Source organism: Hyperoodon ampullatus (genome assembly GCF_949752795.1).
Source record: "Hyperoodon ampullatus genome assembly, chromosome: 1".
In the NCBI taxonomy this organism is placed as follows: Eukaryota; Metazoa; Chordata; class Mammalia; order Artiodactyla; family Ziphiidae; genus Hyperoodon; species Hyperoodon ampullatus.
In genome coordinates this window covers 223328758-223348735 of record NC_136914.1, presented here as the reverse complement: position 1 = coordinate 223348735, position 19978 = coordinate 223328758, and the positions used below count along the sequence as shown (strand labels likewise).

The 19978-nt window shown below is 52.0% G+C and overlaps 1 protein-coding gene across 1 annotated transcript in view; it reads left to right on the top strand.

Annotated features, from left to right (window-relative positions):
- Nucleotides 1-16156, top strand: part of UROS (uroporphyrinogen III synthase) — a 34193-nt gene extending 18037 nt beyond the window's left edge. Inside the window, exons 4-9 of the mRNA XM_079706439.1 lie at nucleotides 1902-1976; nucleotides 3651-3725; nucleotides 8599-8679; nucleotides 9500-9585; nucleotides 10502-10600; nucleotides 15727-16156. Of these exons, the coding sequence (XP_079562565.1) occupies nucleotides 1902-1976; nucleotides 3651-3725; nucleotides 8599-8679; nucleotides 9500-9585; nucleotides 10502-10600; nucleotides 15727-15861 (551 nt within the window). The 3' untranslated portion in view covers nucleotides 15862-16156. The remainder of the gene's footprint in view (nucleotides 1-1901; nucleotides 1977-3650; nucleotides 3726-8598; nucleotides 8680-9499; nucleotides 9586-10501; nucleotides 10601-15726) is intronic.
- Nucleotides 16157-19978: the final 3822 nt, after the last annotated feature.

Here is a 19978-nt window from a genome sequence, read left to right as displayed (position 1 = left end):
CGCTCTCTTTACAGTTAATTAGGCTTTCATTATAGCCAAAAAAATTACCACCTCGGTGATTTCATATACACAGTTACCTCCTGTTGAGGAGAAAGTCTAACACTTTTCTTAAGGATGAGGACTTGTGCTGTCCAATCCTCAAGGCAACTCAGAACCAGAAGTACTGTTATTTCCAAAATGGAGAAAGAAGACTCGAGATGGAGAAGCGTGTGTATTCTCTCCCAGTGGTGCTTCGGGAATCTTGGTCTTACCGTTGTGCTTTCCCTTTTGTATGTGTTTTGAGGATGAAGATGATGAAAAAGAAAAAAACCCCAGCATGGACACCATAACTTTTTATAGTGCTTTATAGTTTAAAAAACATTTTCCCATACATTTTCTTTTTTTCTTTTTTTTTTTTTTTTTTTTTTTTTGCGGTATGTGGGCTTCGCGCTGTTGTGGCCTCTCCCGTTGCGGAGCACAGGCTCCGGACGCGCAGGCTCAACGGCCATGGCTCACGGGCCCAGCCGCTCCGCGGCATGTGGGATCTTCCCGGACCGGGGCACGAACCCGCATCCCCTGCATCGGCAGGCGGACTCTCAACCACTGCGCCACCAGGGAAGCCCTTTTTTTCTTTTTTTTTGATTGAAGTATAGTTGGTGTACAATATTATTTAAGTTACAGGTGTACAATATAGTCCATACATTTTCTTATTTTGATTGTTACAGCAACTCTATGAATACAGGCAGGAGAGGTATAGTTAATCCCCGTTATCTCGACAGGGAAACAGAGGAGGTGGGTCAGCTGACTTGCCAGGAACGAACCCAAGTTAAGGGGCAGAGACAGCTCTGAAGCCAGGCATTCTGATTTCACCCAGGGCTTGCTCCAGCTCATATCTACTGTGATGCTTGGAGAATGGTTTGTTCACATGCTGTAGATAATGTTTAAATAAATATTATTTACGTTTGTGGGGTAGGAAAGGAAAGAAGGTGAAACTCAGTCTTTTATTGCTTTTTAAAAGGGAATTTCTCACAGGAGTGCAAAGGGTAGAGTAACACTATTGAATTTAAGGGAAAATTACACTCATAGTCAGATCTTAGGAAGGAAGAAGTAGTGTTTCCTTATCTTCTAAAAGGATGTTGAATGCCAAGTGGCCTCGTGATACATTTGTACTATCCACTTTCTCTTGGTTTTTCTTTAATCCATATTTAAAGATGTTTATTTTTTGTCATAAAATGGTAGTGTTCTCTATTAAATTGTGTTTGTTTATGAACCTGATATTTATTCACTTCTTTGACCTAATAGATAAAAGAGCCTTCCCATCTGAGATGACAGTTTCTTGACTGCTTTCAGATTTATATCCCGAATAAAACCAGTCATATTGCTTTATTAGACATTTAAGTTGCCTCTTTTTCACGACCAGTAATTTTTTCTTTAAAAGTCTAGATTTTGGGGGGACATCCCTGGCTGTCCAGTGGTTAGGACTCAGCACTTTCATTCCCATGGCCCCAGGTTCAGTCCCTTGCTAAGATCCCGCAAGCTGCATGGCACAGCCAAAAAAAAAAAAAAAGAAAAAAGTCTAGATTTTTAAATTTTAATATTACCATGCAAATTAACTCTTCAAGTTATGTGTACTAGTATACATTAAAAATGCTTCTAGTGCCAACTGTGGAAATGATTTAATACTTAATGCCTTCGATAAAGAAGGCATATTGAAACATTTGCCAAAGTGATCTTTAAAAATTTGCCTGCAGAATATGGACAGAATATAAAAATGGATTTTAGTTTGAGATGCTGTTCTTTATATCTAGTTATTAATAATTTGCCTTGCTCACAAGTTTTTTAGGATGAACAAACAGCCTTGGGCAGCAGTCCAAATGGCCGCTTTGGTATTTGCAACTCACATCAAATTTCATGTTTTACAGTCTGGAGAAAGTCTCTGAAAGAAAAATGGAATGCTAAGTCAGTGTATGTGGTGGGAAACGCTACTGCTTCTCTAGGTAAGCAGTCAAGGTACAAATAAAACACCAAAGAATGACTGTGATATTGTGATTATAATAAGAAATATATTCGGTCTTTGTCCCTGTACCTGGCACAGAGCTCCTAAAACCCTTGGAATTTCCTGAGTGATAAAAAAGATAAAGTGGGGCTTCCCTGGTGGCGCAGTGGTTGAGAGTCCGCCTGCTGATGCAGGCGACGCGGGTTCGTGCCCCGGTCCGGGAAGATCCCACGTGCTGCGGAGCGGCTGGGCCCGTGAGCCATGGCCGCTGAGAGCCTGCATGTCCGGAGAGCCTGTGCTCCACAATGGGAGAGGCCGCAACAGTGAGAGGCCCGCGTACCGCAAAAAAAAAAAAAAAAAAAGATATATAAGGTGTATTTTGTTATTCATAACAAACCTCTTTCAACTCCACCTGAGTTGACTTTAATGGGGTGACTTTTGGAAAGCCCCTTAAATTGGGGGCTAGTTGCCATGGGAACCAATCCTCCGCTTAGAGTAGGAACTTTCAGCCTCATGCCCTCCCTGCCTCCTACTTCCAGGGAGAAGACATCGGCCAGAGGTTGAATTAATCACCAGCGGCCAATGATTTAATCAATCATGTCTGTGTATGAAGCCGCCGTAGAAATCCAGAAGGGCACTAATACGGAGGGTGCTGGGAGGCTGGAGCCAGGAGAGGGCATGAAGCTCAGGCCCAACCCCCATACCTGCCTGATGCATCTCTTCCATCTGGCTGTTCATTTACACCCTTTGAAATATCCTTTGTAATAAATCTGCAGTAGTTAGTAAACCATCTTCCTGAGTTCTGTGAGCTGGTCTAGCAAATGATCCAACCCAAGGAGTGGGTTGTGAGAACCTCTGATTTAGAGCTGGTCAGTCAGAAGCACAAGCAGAGACCTGGGTCTGAAGTGGGAGCAGTTTGTGGGACTGAGCCTTCCATCCTCGGGATTTGACACTACCTCCCAGTAGAGAGTGTCAGACTTGAGTTCACTTGTAGGACACCCAGCTGAGAACTGGAGAATTGCTTGGTGTGGAAAACCCACACATTGGGTAACCAGAGTGCAGACGTGTGGTGATGAGAGCAGAGAAGGAAAAGAGGAGGTTTCCTTCCACACTGACTTAGCTTTGTTCATTTAACACCATAGTTCAGTTTAAAACATGATTGTTTTCCTTATTAAATTTACAAAAAGTAATTAATTAGTTAACTGTATAATGCTGCTGATAAGGGTGCGGTGAAACAAATGTATTCAAATATTGCTAAATGGCATTGAAATTTGGTTCACATCTTTTGAGAAGTACTTGGTCGGCATGTATTCAAAAGCTTTACCAAACTAGTTGTACCCTTTGGCCCACTAATCCCTTTTCTGGTAATCTATCCATGCTATTTTGAAGAAAACTTACAGAGAAGTTATAAATACAAGGCAAAGAACAATTTTTCCTGAACCTTTTGAGACTAAGTTGCTGATAATGATGCCTCACCATCCGAAACCACAGGTCTAGGGAGGGCGGGGCTGGGACTCAGCTCCCTCTCGTCTTCCTACAGCAGCTTCCAAGGGGAGACTTTCTCCATGTCCTTTGTAAGGCATGTGCCTTTGTATTTGCACATTAAAAAAATGACACAGGAACAGGACTTTAATAACCATGTAAAGAAATATATTTCGTTGTTGTTGTTTTCCAGTGAATAAAATCGGCCTGCATACAGAAGGAGAAAACTGTGGAAATGCAGAAAAGCTTGCAGAGTACATTTGTTCTAGTAAGTAGAACAAGGTCGCCCCAAATGAAGCCCATGTATTTTTGCTGGTCGGTCTCACAACCAGCATCTCGGGAAAGGGCTGCCTCCTCGGTGCCTTCCCGGCGATGATGGTGATGATGTGGCTGATGAGTGTGTGCCGCTCCGAGACCGTGGCTGCCTTGTATCTGCATCTGTCTGCGCTGGTCTGAGATCCAGCCTCCTGCCCTCCACTCCCTCCACCCAAGGACTTGAGACAACTTGAACATGACACAGAATAAAAGGGCTGGAGACAAAACCAGAAGCAAGACCCTCTGCAGGGATTGTAGGGGGAGTGGAAGCAGCAGAAGCTGCCGGCACCGTGCCTCTGTCTGCCGGCTCCCCGCCTTCCTGGTAGGAGTCTCTTCCCTGTCCGAACCCCCCCCCCACAAAGCCCGCTCCCCCTAAAGAGCCCACTCAGCCCCCGAGAAGCTCATCACTGGACAGCATATGGGCTGAGACTTAAAATGGCAAGGGTTCTGGGATGCTTGTATTTAAATAAGGATTAAGCTTTAAACTACTTAGGAAATTTTCGGCTTCTCACGAAACATGAGCCGGGACTTTTGGAACAGAGCTCTCGGAGAGGGAGGACGGAGGGGCTCGGTGTGTACTTGCAGGGGGGGCCCACCTCCAAGCTGTGTGCCCAGCCTCTCCCCTACACGCCTGATCCAACTGCACACACACGCTCTTGTGTCCTTGTCACTCGGACCCCTCCCTGAGAGATGCGTGACATCAGGCACCCACGTGAAAGATGACAGAGAACCAGCTTGCCTTCTGTCTCTGAGAGGGAACCAGAGCTTCGCTCCTCGGGGTCAGGGGTTGTGGGACTGACTGCGAGGGCCAGATACGCCGTCTCTGCGGCCACATCCTCTGCCCGTCGTAGCACGAGAGCAGCCGTAGACCATGGGCTGGGCTCTGACCTGGGTTTACGGTTTGCAGACCCTTTCTAGAGCTTGCTGAGCTAGGAGACAGGGCCGGGTTGGCTGCTGACGCCTGAGGTTTTGCTCTGAGGTGGTCCCGGGAGAGGGGTGTCTTCTGTGCCCCTGAGGTGGTGGCTTCAGGGTGGGCAGGGGGCGAGGACACCTTACCCAGGAATGTTTACGGCTTCTGGGACCGTGGTGCATGGTTTTGCGTCTGGGCGTGGTGTGTAAGAACATTTCTTCTCCAGGTAACGATCTCTAAAGTCTTAGGAGGCCTTCCTGTCACGGGCCAGTGCTGTTGGTGAAGGTTCTCGAGATCGTGTGTTTCTGTTGACCCCTAGGAGCTGGACCTGAAAAAGTCCCGCATCCTCCACTTCCCCGTGGACCAGGCCCCCTGGAGCTCAGGCAGGGGATGGCAGAGGGACTTCCCAGGCTCCCAGTTGGTTCTCCTTTCTCCACTTTTCTTTTAAGAATAATTCTTTTTCCTCTTTCCTGGGTCACTGTATGCGCTGTGTTAACATCGAGGACGAGACGTTCCTAGGTGGTCAGCGTGTCCCTGGCGCGCCCCCTGCCTCGCCCCATTTGGTCCTCACTACCGTCCACTGCAGGCTGCGCAGTCCAGTATGGCAGCCAGGAGCCATGTGCCTATTTAAATTTAAATTAATCAAAATTAAAAAAAAATGTGGTTCCCCCGTCACACCAGGCACAGGCCACAGCTCAGCCATCACTGGCGGCTCAGGCACCACAGGGACAGCCTAGGGGCACCCAGCATCACCCAGCGCTCTTTTCGACGGTGCTGTTGTCCAGGCTACGGGGACCGAGTGACCATCCAAGGTCCCAGAGCTGTGAGGGGACAGGCAGGAGGGCAGACTCCACACGGCACAGCCAGTGTTCACCCCATGGGTCCTAATGAATCTTCAGTTCGCACTTGGAATAACATCCAAATAAGAGTCCACCTTGGGCTTCCCTGGTGGCACAGTGGTTGAGAGTCCGCCTGCCGATGCAGGGGACACGGGTTCGTGCCCCGGTCTGGGAAGATCCCACATGCCGCGGGGCGGCTGGGCCCGTGAGCCATGGCCGCTGAGCCTGCACGTCCGGAGCCTGTGCTCCGCAACGGGAGAGGCCACGACAGTGAGAGGCCCGCGTACAGCAAAAAAAAAAAAAAGAGAGAGAGTCCGTCTTGACTGCTGTCAAGGACGTTCACCTTGGTTTTACCCAGGCGTTAATGATTTTCTCCCCCAGTCAGCTCTGAAGCTTGATTTTTAAAAGCCAAGAATCTACTTCCAGTGCTTGGAGTAAACAGGCCAGTTCATAGTTATTGCTTATTTATTTTACTTAAACACTTATTTATTCTGTGACAGGCACTGTTATAAGCGCTTAAAGCTATTACCTCATTTAATCTGAAAGCTCGTCGTTCTGACAGACAGTTCTTCCCTCCTGGGATATTTCCGCTAAGGGAAAGGAAAGAATCAAGACAAGTTAAGTGGTCCACGGTAGAAGACAATTTCAACATTTTGAGAGATAGCGAAGGAGGGGGAGGGTGTCGGAGGCAGACAGATTGTGCGGGTTATTTGAACTGTCCCCCTGGACTGGCGCTGAGCTGACCAAGGGCTCGTCCCTGCAGCCTCGCCCACTTGCTGGGCTCTCCTTGTGTCCCCTGGTCAGTCTCGTGGTCCTAATTACCTACGTTAAGTGCCCACCGCGTGTACGACTGGACCCTCCCTCACAGCAGGCCTGAGAGGGTGTGAGAGTTCTACAGACACGCACATCTCCTCCAGCGAAATGACACTTACAAGCTCAGTCTAGTTCTTAATCGCCAGCAGTGACTGTTTACAGAGCCCCCACCCCAGCTGCATAACGTCCTCTTAGGACTTTCAACACAGCTGCTGTCCTCAGGCCAGGCCCCCTTCCTGTTAAAGGAACGCAGAGCAGAGCGTCTGTGAGCCCCGTGGTTCACCATCCTGCGTCGGGTTAGACCCCTGCTGGGCCCCTGTCACTCCCTGTCGTCCTGGAGACACCTCACCTCTCACCCCTGTGTAATCAACCGGCTTTTACATTGGCCTATTTAGCTTTGGCCTGTTCGGGTTAAAAATCAGTAGGCAGTGAGCTCATCCCCAAAAGAAATTTTTTTTAAAATAATGAATCATTTATTTTCCATAAACGATCTTACGACAAAGAGGAAGGGTTGGTGGTTGAGCTGCGCCGTTTTTGGAGATGCTGTCAGTTTACCTGGTGATGAGATGGGCCAGAGAGGTCCTCATCCACCAGAGGTTGTTTCCCGTAAATGTAACAAGTAATCTGCTACATCTTTCAGTCATGTAAGAGTCCCATGAGGAGTTTTGCTCAGGACATAATCCATTTGGGAGTGCTGATTATTTGCCTTTGACTTCTTGGAGGAGGTTAGCACCCAGGAAGTACAGTCACGGAATGTCTCTCCTCTCCTGCGGCAGGTCTCAGCCAGGACATTGTCAGGTTTTCCTCCCTTGTGCTGCTGCGGTGGTGCTTTTCCATGAAGCCAGCTGAGCTGGTTGGTCCTGCTCGGCCTGCCTCTGCACCGGGTACTGAGGGTGCAGTGGGAAAAAGATGCCTGCCCTGCACCAGGATGTGCGTCCAACTCCCCATCTCCCCAGTAGTGACCAGCAGTCGAGAACACGGATGAGCAGCTCAGTGCCCTGCTGGACCCGCAGAAGAGAGGCTGCGAAGGGCCGATTCTGGAATCTTCCGGAAGCCCCTTGCACACCCCTGGGGTTGAGCCTGCAGGAAAAGTAGGCCCCTGGTTTGGCTGCTGGTCCTGCAGCTGCCCCACAGCAGGTGCTGGGAAGGGTCTGTGGGAGCCACTTTGGCCCCTAGGCTCCTGGACACCCCACCACCAGACACACACACAGACACGCAGACAGTGGAGGGACACCCAGGCTCTGGTTCAGAATAGCACCTGGTCATGGCTTTGAAAGTGGGTCACGAGGGATGGCATCTACACTGCGTGAAAACACTTCCTCACACTGGAAAAGAGAAAGTGGTGAGCATCTATTATCTACAGTATACTTAAAAGTTTTCCAATTGCTTGTGTTCTTTTACGTCGGTACTGATACTTACAGAGCCGTTTAAATAAAACACTTGCCGTTTTGTAATTATTGGACAACTTGAAATAAGGACGCCTGCAGTCATTCCTGTTGTTTAGCTGGGCCTTCGTGGAGATGGTGCTGGAGGGGGAGAGCCTGGCTTGTTCCCCCCTCTGATTGCAGGCACCGGAAGGGGATGTGTTCAGAGACATCTTCCAGATGTGGGGAAGCGCGTCTTTGTGCCTGACCAGCACTCACTACAGCTCCTTACATCTGATGGACGGACGGAAGGGGAAAGCGGTCGCCTCCACTAAAGTGCTTTGTTCTCACAGTGCGGAGGATTCCCATCTGACCGCCCATCAGTTTTGCTGGGAGGTGGTGTCTCACACGCTGTCTCCACGGCTCTGCAGAGCGAGGCCTGCGGCTGAGGCTCCCAGGGCGGAGATGCGCGCGGGGACAAGAGGCTGGGCCCCCGCGCGGCCGACCCTCAGCCTGAGCCTTGCCGCTTGTCTTCGCTGCGGCGGCTGCCGTTTCGTGCCTCCTCGCAGCGGGAGCCCAGGCTCCAAATGCCTCCCGGCCCATCCCGGCTCCTCCAGAGGCAGAAACTGTTGCTCCAAGGCCACCATCAGGCCTGACCTCTAACCTGACTCTGGTCACTGCACTCTTAAGTGGTGACTGCTGCCCGGAGCCACCACGACGGGAGGGGCTTAGGGAGCAGGGGTGACAGCAGCCCCGGGCTCTTGTGGATGTTAGTTGTCTAGCGCTGTTGCCCACGTGACCCCCGTGAGCTTCCTCCCACTCACGGTCCTGGAACCAAAGACGCAGGGCAGGGCCCCGGGGCTGCGCCTCCATCTACAGAGTCTGCCTGTTTATTCGCAGGGGAGTCGTCAGCACTGCCTCTTCTGTTTCCCTGTGGAACCCTCAAAAGAGAAATCCTGCCGAAAATGCTCAAGGACAAAGGTGACTCCCCCTCCCCTCTGGGGTCCACCGAGAGCCTTCGCGGTGGCGGAGTGTCAGCCCTGGGGACTTACAGGGAGAGCAGGCCTGGGATGGACCGGCCAGGCTGGAAGGTGCGGGGTGCAGCCCTCCCTCCTGCTTCAGATCCGCGCCCATCCACCCGCTCAGCTCAGCTGGGAGCATGCAGAGGGGCACGGAGCCTTCCCCAGGAGGACGGGTGGGCAGTGGCGGGGTGGCGACCCTGGGGCGGGCACGTGTGGAAACCAGTCCAAGCGGGGAGCTGATCTCATCACGCACTCAAAGCAGCATCCGCCAGCCCGGCCAACCTAGGCTCGCTCCGACTCCATCCCCCCGGGCTCCATCCCAGGGTGCCAGGGACCAACGTGTCCAGGCCCTAGCAGGCTCGTGGCTTCAGCCCCCAGGCTGGTAAAACTCCCTCCAAGCTCTGCCTGCAGCCCTGGCCCTCAGTGTGGGATTCCACACGGACGGTATCCGCGGGGGAGCGTCCAGGGCCAATCCTGCGGGCCACCCACACAAACACGGGAGCAAAAGGCGTCTGTGGTACGAAGGAAGGCTGAGTTTTCGGGGTCCTCGTCCTTCCTCTGCCATCTCAGCCTCCTCTACCGCGTGAGCCACTCCGCAGTGTTAAGCAGGGCGCAGAGGGCCGGCCGAGTCCGCTGGCGCTGAGCCCACACCTCTCAGCTCCCGGCGGCTTGTTCCGGGAGGGCCCTGCAGCACCGGGCGGTCTCCACTGCCTGTGCCCCGCAGTGTGTTCCCGGGGCAGTGAAGTCTGTCTCCTGGCTTGTGTCCCGATTGTATCCAGGGATTCCCATGGAGAGCTTAACCGTCTACCAGACGATCCCACACCCAGGAATCCAGGGGAACCTGAACAGCTACTATTCCCAGCAGGTGTGTGGGGTTTCCAGGGAGCTGGGGCGGGCAGGGCGGAGGGGCGCGAGCCTCCCGACGCTGGCTCTGCCATCCCCAGCTGTGCCACTGTGAGGAGGCCATCTTTTGGCTCCATCTCTGTATCTGGGAAGTAGGAATAGACCTATCTATAAGGTTTGTACAAGGATTAAAGGAGATAATTTACACAAAGCCCTTTGCACAGCCTGGGGTCAACAGTGGCCTGGACGTCATTCTTCATGGTGCGGGCACTGGTGGAGCTGCAGGGCAGAGGCTGGAGGGGGGCTGGGCCCACCGGGGAGTCTGGATTGAATTTGGGAGGCTGCGGGAACCTTTGGAGGCTTCAGGCAGAAGGGTGCACGGTTCTTGTTTGGGCCGGTCGAGGTTTTCCACATCTGGATCCAGTAAGACGCCTCCCCTTCCTCTCCCAGGACAGGCTTCTGCATGCCTGGCTGGTACTCGGAGACCCTGTTAGCACAAACCTAAGCTTTCAGAAAGGCCGAGTGGGCCGGTCTGTCTGCTGTCTGCTCCGTTTCCGGAAGGGATGGGGAGTTGATGGAGAGCCGGGCTGCTGCTGCCTTACTTGATCAGTGCGCTTTGGCCGCACAAGCTAGAGGTGTTGTCCGCTCTCCTGGGCGCTGGGTCCACGGTGCCTGTGTCCTCTGATCTGGGGGCCTGCAGAGCGACCAAGGAACAGCACCCAGCCTCTCCCATCGCACCCCTCTAAACAGTTCCCGACCTGAACTCCGCCTCCGTGGAGCCCGGAACGCCAGCATCAGTGGGGACCCTCCTGCTGTGAATGTACCTGGGCTGCCTGGGGCTGCTTCCTGGGGCTCTGGGGTTGGTGGTGACGGGGTGGAGGAGCATCTCTTTGCTCCGCCCCAAGGCAAGGGATTGACCTTGTTCTCTCTGCCTGCAGGGCATTCCCGCCAGCATCACGTTTTTCAGTCCCTCTGGCCTGACACACAGTCTCAAGCATATTCAAGAGTTATCTGGTGACAACATTGACCAGATTAAGGTGAGGTATTCAGTGGGCTTTTGATCTTTTTCAGATGCTCTTTTTTTTTTTTTTTAACTTTTACTAACTAGCCTAGAGTTGCCATGTGAAGTCAAAGCACTCCTGACCTCACAGACGCCCTGATGGAAGCTCTGTAGAAAGGCAAGGCTGGACTACCCTGGTGGTCCAGTGGTTAAGACTCTGCACTTCCATTGCAGAGGGCTCGGGTTCAATCCCTGGTCCGGGAAGTTCCACATGCTGCACAGTATGGCCAAAAAAAAAAAAAAAAGGCCGGGCTTTAGGAGTCCCAGGCCCCTGCTTGCAGCTCCGCAGTGCCACTTCCTGGCTGGTGCTCTTGGACTAGTTACTTAACCTCTCTGAGCCTGTCTCCTCTTTGTAGCATGAGGATAATTATCCCTTTGTGGCTTTTATAGACATGTGTATGGTCTTCCCTGATAGGTTAGTCTCAGGATTAGATGAAAGAATTCAGGCAAAGTCCTTAGCTCAGGGCCTGGCACAGGTATTAGCATCCTTTCCCTTTTTTCCCATTTAACTGTCTTGAAATTATTCTAAAAGTGATTCCCCTTTTCATGTCTTTTAATTCAAAGGAGTTCCATTTGCACGCTTTAGGGACTATTTGTTAGGAGTCTACAAGTAGTCACAGCCCTGTGGTGCCTGGGATGGGGATGTTCTTAAAGGGCTCAGGGGGGACTGAGGAGGGGGCGTGGGTATGACTGGGAGCACCCAGGACAGGCACTCACACAGCCAGGAGTGAAGGCCCTTACCTTTCATGACAGGTGCGGCTCACAGCACCCCTGGGGGGTCAGGACTGTCTCAGTAGTATAGACACTGCCGGCCCCTCCCTCCACCCCGCCTGGCACGCTCACTCCGGTCGGTGCCAAGAGACGGAGCACGGGCATCAGCACTGAGCTGTCCGGAGCACTGCTCTGGGACACTGTCTGCAGCCCGGGTCCAGCCCTGCAGGCAGGCTCCGTGGGCCCGGCTAGGCCTGTGGTGGTGAGTCCGAGAGCGGAGCTCTCCAGACGCCCTCTCTCCTGTGACCAGACGATTTCAGAAGGAATAAAAGGCTCACGGGGAAAAGTCATCTTGTGACCAAACTGCTTCTCCTGAAATTATGTCTGCTGTTTGCTCATTCCCAATCTCAGGGATTTTCTTTCTTTCTTTTTTTTAAAACATCTTTATTGGAGTATAATTGCTTTACATTGTTGTGTTAGTTTCTGCTGTATAATAAAGTGGATCAGCTATACATATACATATGTCCCCATATCTTCTCCCTCTTGCACCTCCCTCCCACCCTCCCTATCCCACCCCTCTAGGTGGTCACAGAGCACCGAGCTGATCTCCCTGTGCTATGCAGCTGCTTCCCACTAGCTATCTATTTTACATTTGGTAGTGTATATATGTCAATGCTACTCTCTCACCTTATCCCAGCTTACCCTTTCCCCTCCCCATGTCCTCAAGTCCATTCTCTACGTCTGCGTCTTTATTCCTGTCCTGCCCCTAGGTTCTTCAGAACCTTTCTTTTTTTTTAGATTCCATATATATGTTAGCATACGGTATTTGTTTTTCTCTTTCTGACTTACTTCACTCTGTATGACAGACTCTAGGTCCATCCACCTCACTACAAATAACTCAATTTCGTTTCTTTTTATGGCTGAGTAATATTCCATTGTATATATGTGCCACATCTTCTTTATCCATTCATCTGTTGATGGACACTTAGGTTACTTCCATGTCCTGGCTATTGTAAATAGAGCTGCAATGAACACTGTCTTACATGACTCTTTTTGAATTATGTTTTTTTCAGGGTATATGCCCAGTAGTGGGATTGCTGGGTCGTATGGTAGTTCTATTTTTACTTTTTTGAGGAACCTCCATACTGTTCTCCATAGTGGCTGTATCAATATACATTCCCACCAACAGTGCAAGAGGGTTCCCTTTTCTCCACACCCTCTCCAGCATTTATTGTTTGTAGAATTTTGATGATGGCCATTCTGACCAGTGTGAGGTGATACCTCATTGTGGTTTTGATTTGCATTTCTCTGATGATTAGTGATGTTGAGCATCCTTTCGTGTGTTTGTTGGCAATCTGTATATCTTCTTTGGAGAAATGTCTGTTTAGGTCTTCTGCCCATTTTTGGATTAGGTCGTTTGTTTTTTTGATATTGAGCTGCATGAGCTGCTTGTATATTTTGGAGATTAATCCTTTGTCAGTTGCTTCGTTTGCAAATATTTTCTGCCATTCTGAGGGTTGTCTTTTCGTCTTGTTTACGGTTTCCTTTGCTGTGCAAAAGCTTTTAAGTTTCATTAGGTCCCATTAGTTTATTTTTGTTTTTACTTCCATCTCTCTAGGAGGTGGGTCAAAAAGGATCTTGCTGTGATTTATGTGATAAGAGTTTTCTGCCTATGTTTTCCTCTAAGAGTTTTATGGTGTCTGGCCTTACATTTAGGTCTTTAATCCATTTTGAGTTTATTTTTGTGTATGGTGTTAGGGAGTGTTCTAATTTCATTCTTTTATATGTAGCTGTCCAGTTTTCCCCCAAGCTACAGTAATCAAGACAGTATGGTACTGGCACAAAAACAGAACTATCGATCAATGGAACAGGATAGAAAGCCCAGAGATAAACCCACAAACATATGGTCACCTTATCTTTGATAAAGGAGGCAAGAATATACAATGGAGAAAAGACCACCTTTCTTTCTCCTTTAATGTTTCTTTTTTTTAAAAAACTTTTTTTTTTTTTTTTGGCCACACTGCACGGCTTTGTGGGATTTTAGTTCCCCAACCAGGGAGCGAACCCGGGCCCTCAGCAGTGGGAGCGCAGCGTCCTAACCACTGGACCACCAGGGAATTCCCTAAAAAATAGCTTTATTGAGAAATAGTTCGCATATGTTAAAACTCATTTTTTTATGAATTACATATGTACCCTTTTAAAGCGTACAATTCAGTGGGTTTTAGTAAATTCACAGAGGTGTGCCACCATCACCCTCTCGGTCCAGAACATTTCAGAGCCACGAAAGAAACCGCCTATCCATCAGAGTCACTCCCCAGCCCCCTAGCAACCACGAATCCAATCTCTGTCTCTGCGGATCTGCCTATTCTGGACTTTCATGTAAATGGAGTCATACCATATACAGCCTTTTGAGGCTGCCTTCTTCCGCTTGGCGTAATGGTTTCAGGGTTTACCCATATCCTCATGTGTCAGCACTTCATTCCTCTGTATTGCCAGGTAACAGTCCATTCTATGAATATACCAGAAGTAGCTTCTTGTTGTGGTTTTGGTTTGGATTCCCCTAATGGCTAGTGATGTTGAGCATCTTTCCATGTGCTGTTGGCCATTTTTATATCTTCTTTAGAGAAATGTCTATTCACATCCTTGCCACTTTTTAACTAGGTTGCCTTTTTTTTTTTTTTTTTTTTTTTGTGGTACGCGGGCCTCTCACTGCTGTGGCCTCTCCCGTTGCGGAGCACAGGCTCCGGACACGCAGGCTCAGCGGCCATAGCTCACGGGCCCAGCCGCTCCGCGGCATGTGGGATCCTCCCGGACCGGGGCACGAACCCGTGTCCCCTGCATCGGCAGGCGGACTCCCAACCACTGCGCCACCAGGGAAGCCCTAGGTTGCCTTTTTGTTCAGTTGTGAGAGTTCTTTTTTCTGGATACAAGTCCCTTATCAGATATGTGATTTGCAGAAACGTTCTCCCATTCTGTGAGTTGTCTTTTCACTTTTTTAACAGTGTTCTTTGAAGCACAAAAGTTTTCTTTATCTAGTTTTTATTTTATTATTTGTGCTTTTCATCATGTATCTAAGAAAACATTGCCTAACGCAAGGTCATTGAAGATTCACTCCTATGTTTTCTTCTAGTTTTATGGTTTTAGCTCTTACATTTAGGTCTTTGATCCATTTGGAGTTAATTTTTGTTTATGATGTGAGGTAGCGGTCCAGCTTCATTTGTTTTCCTCAGGGAGTTTCTTGAGGGGTGGCTGCCTCATGGGGGGGAGCGTGGGAGCTACAGGAGCCCGAGCTTCTGTGAGACAGCAGCCTCCTTCCTGTCATTCCCACACGCCCTGGGGAGGAGTGTCAGGCCACAGTGTCCTGAGGTTGTGCAAGGGCGGTATCTTGTTCACGCTACCGCCAGCCTGCCTGGGGAGGGGGTGAAGGGGGTGCTGGGCAGGGGCTGCCATTGTCGGGGGGCTCACCTTCACAGACCACTCCCAGGCGGGTCCGTGTCCACGGTGTTAGTCCAGAGGGGTGTGGGGATGAGCATGTTCTCTCTGCCAGGAGCTGTCGATCCTCTCAGCTCACCCCTGCACTGGCAACTGAGAGGCAGGGTAATTGTGCCCCTTTCACAGATGAGGAAACCGAGGATCAAAAAGGTTGAGTGATTTGTAATGACAGCTAGCAAGGGCCAGAGTCACAACGAAAAATCATGTTCAGCCCAAAGGGAGGCTCTGGATGGGACCATCAGACACAAGCTTGTTTGGAGAGGGGCATACTGCTGACGAGGCCCAGGCTGTTGGAGCTTCTAATCTGGGATAACGATGGTCCTACAGGTAGCAGCCACTGACGGTCACTGGGCGTTTGTCTGTGCCAAGCACGGGGCCATGCGAGTGGTTACACGCATTGCCATCTAATCCTCAGAGCAGGCTGATGAGGAAACCTCTTAACCTTTCTGCTTCACGGAGGAGGGGACAGAGGCCCAGAGAGGGTGGGTCACTTGCTGAGGCCACCATCCTGTGGACCTGCGATGTGAACCTGACCCTCTGGCTCCAGGCCCTGGTCCTGACTGCTGTGCTTTCCCAGGGCCCAGCCACCGCCCCATGCTGCACACAGAGCCCCTTTCAGACTTTGTTCTGTGCTCCACCCGGCCCCGCCCGTGGCAGGCGCTGATTGATTCCAGGCCTCTCCGGCCTCCGGCCCCCGCCCCCCCGCCCGGGCAGAGCGTGCTCAGGCCGGTGGTGAGGCTGTAAAGAGACGAAGGCTTTTTGCGGGCGGTGGAGCTGGGTTCACAGCAGGAGGTGTCATCTCACTTATAAGCTCTCACGTGAGGAGTGACGTCCTAACAGACAGGAGGCAACCCTCGCCCCCTGCTGGTGCACTGAGGCCCCCCTGTCTTCTCCCTGCAGTTCGTGGCCATTGGGCCCACCACGGCCCACGCCCTGGCCGCGCAGGGCCTGCCCGTGAGCTGCACCGCAGAGAGACCCACGCCGCAAGCCCTGGCCGCGGGCATCAGGACGGCGCTCCAGCCCCATGGATGCTGAGTCAGAGGCCCCGGCGCCCTCTCTGGGCGGAGCTGCCCCTGTGGGCCCAGGGCCAGGTGCTACCGCGTCCCGGTGGAGCCGGGCATCGCGCAGGGGCTCCCGGGAAACCGCCCCCTCACACTCCTGCCTCGCGCCTGGGGGAGCCCCCGCCAACACCGAGGCTGGGCCGGGACCCGGGGCCGCGGCAGGCCCACGTGCGCCTGACGTCCCTTTGTGGAGTCCAGCTCGGCCCCCCGCCCGGCACACGCGGCTCCTCCGGCAGCAGAAGGAAATCAAATAAAGTGCACTGGCCACTCATGCTGACTGTGCCTTGTTATTTGCTGTCTGTGGTTTCAGTGCAAAGCTGTGTTTGGCGCCCACATTCTGAGAACTGACAAACCTGGTGTGAATAATAAAGTTTGCTGTGTGTGAAGGAGTTTTATTCATCTTACAGAAGGACCTCGAAATTCCTGCTTTGTGGACAACTGTAATTCGGATACAGGGAGGCTTTCCTTCAGAGACAGAAAAACCGCATCCGTCAGCCGGGCTTCCCAGAGGCTGGGGAGGCTGATTTACTTCGAGGGGCTCCCGTGCAGAGGCAGGGCCTGCAGGGAGGTTTCGGGAATCTGTCCCTGAACTTTATGCCCATTTTTATAAGCTTGGCCTGGTTTCTGAGCTGGGTTGAATGAAACCCGTGTCTGTCAGTCACGTGAGCTTGTCAGTCACGTGAGCTTGTGGTAGGAAAGCTCCCTGTGCTCCCCGCACATGGCGGGTCCCGTTGGAAGGCGTTTTCTGCTGAGCGACTCCAGCCCCATGCAGGGGCTTTGCCTCTCCAATGTCCATTCCCGTTAACAGCCCTCGGGAGTGGATGTCACTAGTATTCCCATTTCTCTGGTGAAGAAAAGGAGACTCAAGAAGTTCAGTGACAGCTAGTGAGTGACAGAACCAGGATGAATTTAGAAGGGGTTTGTGGACTCAGCACGTAGACCAGGACCGGTGACGTTCATACACCACCTCGCTTCAGATGGACATTAGCTCGAGGCGGGGACCGTCTGTTCCTGACATGGGGGCAGGGGAGGGGAGTGTCCAGGGGTCGGGCTGCAGGGCTGCCTTGGGTGGTCTGCCCACCACTTTGGTGGTGCTGAGTGCAGGGAACATGTGCAGTACCCTGTTTTTGCTCCCGGCTCTTCAGAAGTGGCAGTTGGGTTTTGGGGGTCTTTTTGTATCTTGTCCAGAATTTGCCCCAACGGCCCATGCACGCAGTTATTTTTAGTCCCTTATAGTTTCTTTGTATTTCGTTGCTCAAGGAGACGTTTGTCCAGGTGCAAGCACTGCGGCAAAGGGGCCCAGGGCCCAGGTCCCAGCCTGTCTGGGTCGCATAAAAGACTGTCCTGTGGGGTCGACGATGCCCGGACTGGGTGAGCCGGTCCCCTGATCACGTGCTTGGGGGTCAGGGCAAGGTCAAGTTGCTATAGAAACAGTGGTTTCTGTACTTTTGGCTAAGGCAGAGTTGCAAGCACAAACCTTTAGCATTATGAGCAGAACTGAAAATTATAAAGCTATGTATAAAAATCCTTTTAATAATGCTGAACCACGGGAGTCTGCTTTGTTACTTTACTAAGTGCAATGAACATAGTTTTCCTTTCCTTTGTAATTGTTTCCTTTTCTTTCCATTATTCTCAAGGATTGAAGCCACTGCCGTGGCCTCAGAGCCCTTCTGAGACCAGAGGTGTGGCTGGCGCAGGAAGGAGAAGGGAATCTGTTCTGACCTGGGGCGGAGCCTCGTGCGTGCCTCACCGTATCACTGAATATGTGCAGGACCGAGGGCCGGGAGGGGGAGGCTCGTCCTCTCCAGTAGAAAACAAAGGTAGAATTGGACAAAATGGTTACAAACAACCATTTCAGGCCTCTGGAATTTGACCTGAGTCAGAAAACAAATCGAGAAGCGTTTATACTTGAAAACCCGCCTTTTGGGTCAGACCAGCGCGAGTGGCCTCGTGGCCTAGAGATGCCCCTTATCCCTGTGCACCCACTGCTGGGACCCTAGATTCGGGCAGGAGGAGAAAACCAGGGTTTTTTCAGTGCAAGGTGGTGAACCCTGTAGGAAGGGAGTGGGAAAACCTGCAGCGTTGCTAGTCTGAGCTTGTGGTCCCAGTTGGGATGAGCCGCAGACCAATCAGAAATGGAACAGGGACCTCGTGGGGACGAGAGCGCCACAGAAGGGCTGACTGGGTTAGCCGACTGGGGGGAGTGCTTGTGTGCAGTGCAGTGCTGGCCCGACGTAGACCAGGGGGATGCAGGGTGCGGGCCAGAGGGAACTTGTGGGGCCACGGGTGTGTCCTATAACCGATCGTGGCGTTGGTCGCACAGGGAGGCCATTTGTCGCGGAGGATTGCGTAAAATAATTTGGAGACCGCTGTGTTATACACACGTTTTTCTCTGTAATATCAAAGTGAAATAGGTTAGACCACGAATCAGGAACTCTGGCTGCCTATGAGAACCACGTGACGTGCTTCTGCAAAGGGAGTTGCTTCGCCCACCCCCATTCTACTTAATTGTTTCCTAGGGCAAAGCCCAATCAGCAGGCGTTTCAGAAGCCCTCCAGGTGGTTCCCATCTTCAACCACGTTTGAAAGCCATCGCACCTGGCCAGGGTGCAGTCCCCGGTCGAGTCTAGAAGCTGGAGGAGTACGAAACAGGCGCCGGGCAGCGGAGGAGGAGACGAGAAACCCGGCTGGAGGCGGGCGGGGAGACAAAGGTGAGAAAGGGTGCGTGGGCTGCAGGAGAGGGGCCGCATCACCCCACGGGGGCAGGGGCGGGAGGCGGCCCAGGGAGGGTGAGAGCGGGGCTGGGCGCAGGCGACAAGGGTTTGCTCAATGGCTTTCATCCGCATGGCAGCCTGAAGTGACCTTTTGGAGAGGAGGTGACCAGGGTTTAAGGAGAGGCGGGGCAGGTTTGGAAAGGTGGAGATCAGTTTGGGATTTGGAAGGGTTGCTGCCCACTCGGTCCATCAGAGGGAGGTGAGCCAGGCATCGAGGGTGCAGGTTTCCCGGCCGTCGCTGTGAGTGGGGAACCTGGGCTTTGGCAGCTGGGCTGGGGACTCCTGTTAGCAGTTTAGAACGTGAGGGCTGGGTAGGCAAACGAGTTTTAAAGTGATTGAGGGGCTTCCCTGGTGGTGCAGTGGTTGAGAGTCCGCCTGCCGATGCAGGTCACACGGGTTCGTGCCCCGGTCCGGGAAGATCCCACATGCCGCGGAGCGGCTGGGCCGCTGAGCCTGCGCGTCCGGAGCCTGTGCTCCGCAACGGGAGAGGCCACAGCAGTGAGAGGCCCGCAGTCTGCGTACCACAAAAAAAAAAAGGTGACTGGGGAAGGATCCCTGGTTCTGCAGATAGTGGGGACGGCAGAAGGCAGCGTCTCAGTAACTTTCAGCTCCGGAAAGTTAAACCCAGCGAGGCCACACGTGGTTCTGCTCACCCTTTCCCAGCGGCTGACAGTTCCTCCTAAGGCCCAGAGTTATGCTGGTTCGTTGTCTGTGGGCTGGTAGAAGAGTGAATGGCAACCTCAGGACAGGAGCTCGACAGGCACAGGTCCAGCCTGGGGAGGGTTAGCTTTGAGGTTGTGGAGCCGGCATGAGGCACGAGTCCCACACGACCCTGATAGAGCCCCCAGCCCCAAGTTTCCTGTGTCCTTGAAGATCAGAAGGGACAGAACATGAGGTAGGAGAGGACGGATCAGGGAGCAGACACTGGACAGAGGTGCCGTAGAGGGTTCGCCGTATTCTGCGTTCGCCCTTTACGTGGGCTCTTGTGCGCCCACCCCAGCCGGTGCCGCGGAGTGTTGGTGCAGGAAGACCTTTGGGAAGAGAGTAAAGCATCGCGCGGGAATCTGCGCGCCCAACCAGTGCTGGGCCTCGGGCCCGGGGTGGTCAGCAGTGAGTTGAAGGTGTTCTCTTTGGACCTTAGAGCTGAGCTCATAACTATGGGATGCGTTCTCGGGCGCTGTTCCAAGTTTTAGATGCTGTAACTCATTAGTTACGTGTAATAACTCACCTAACGAGTTAAAATAATGGCTCCGCGCCAACTATTAGGTTAAATGTTGATGCAGTTATGTTAATTGTGAATGGAAGGTAAAATAAAAAC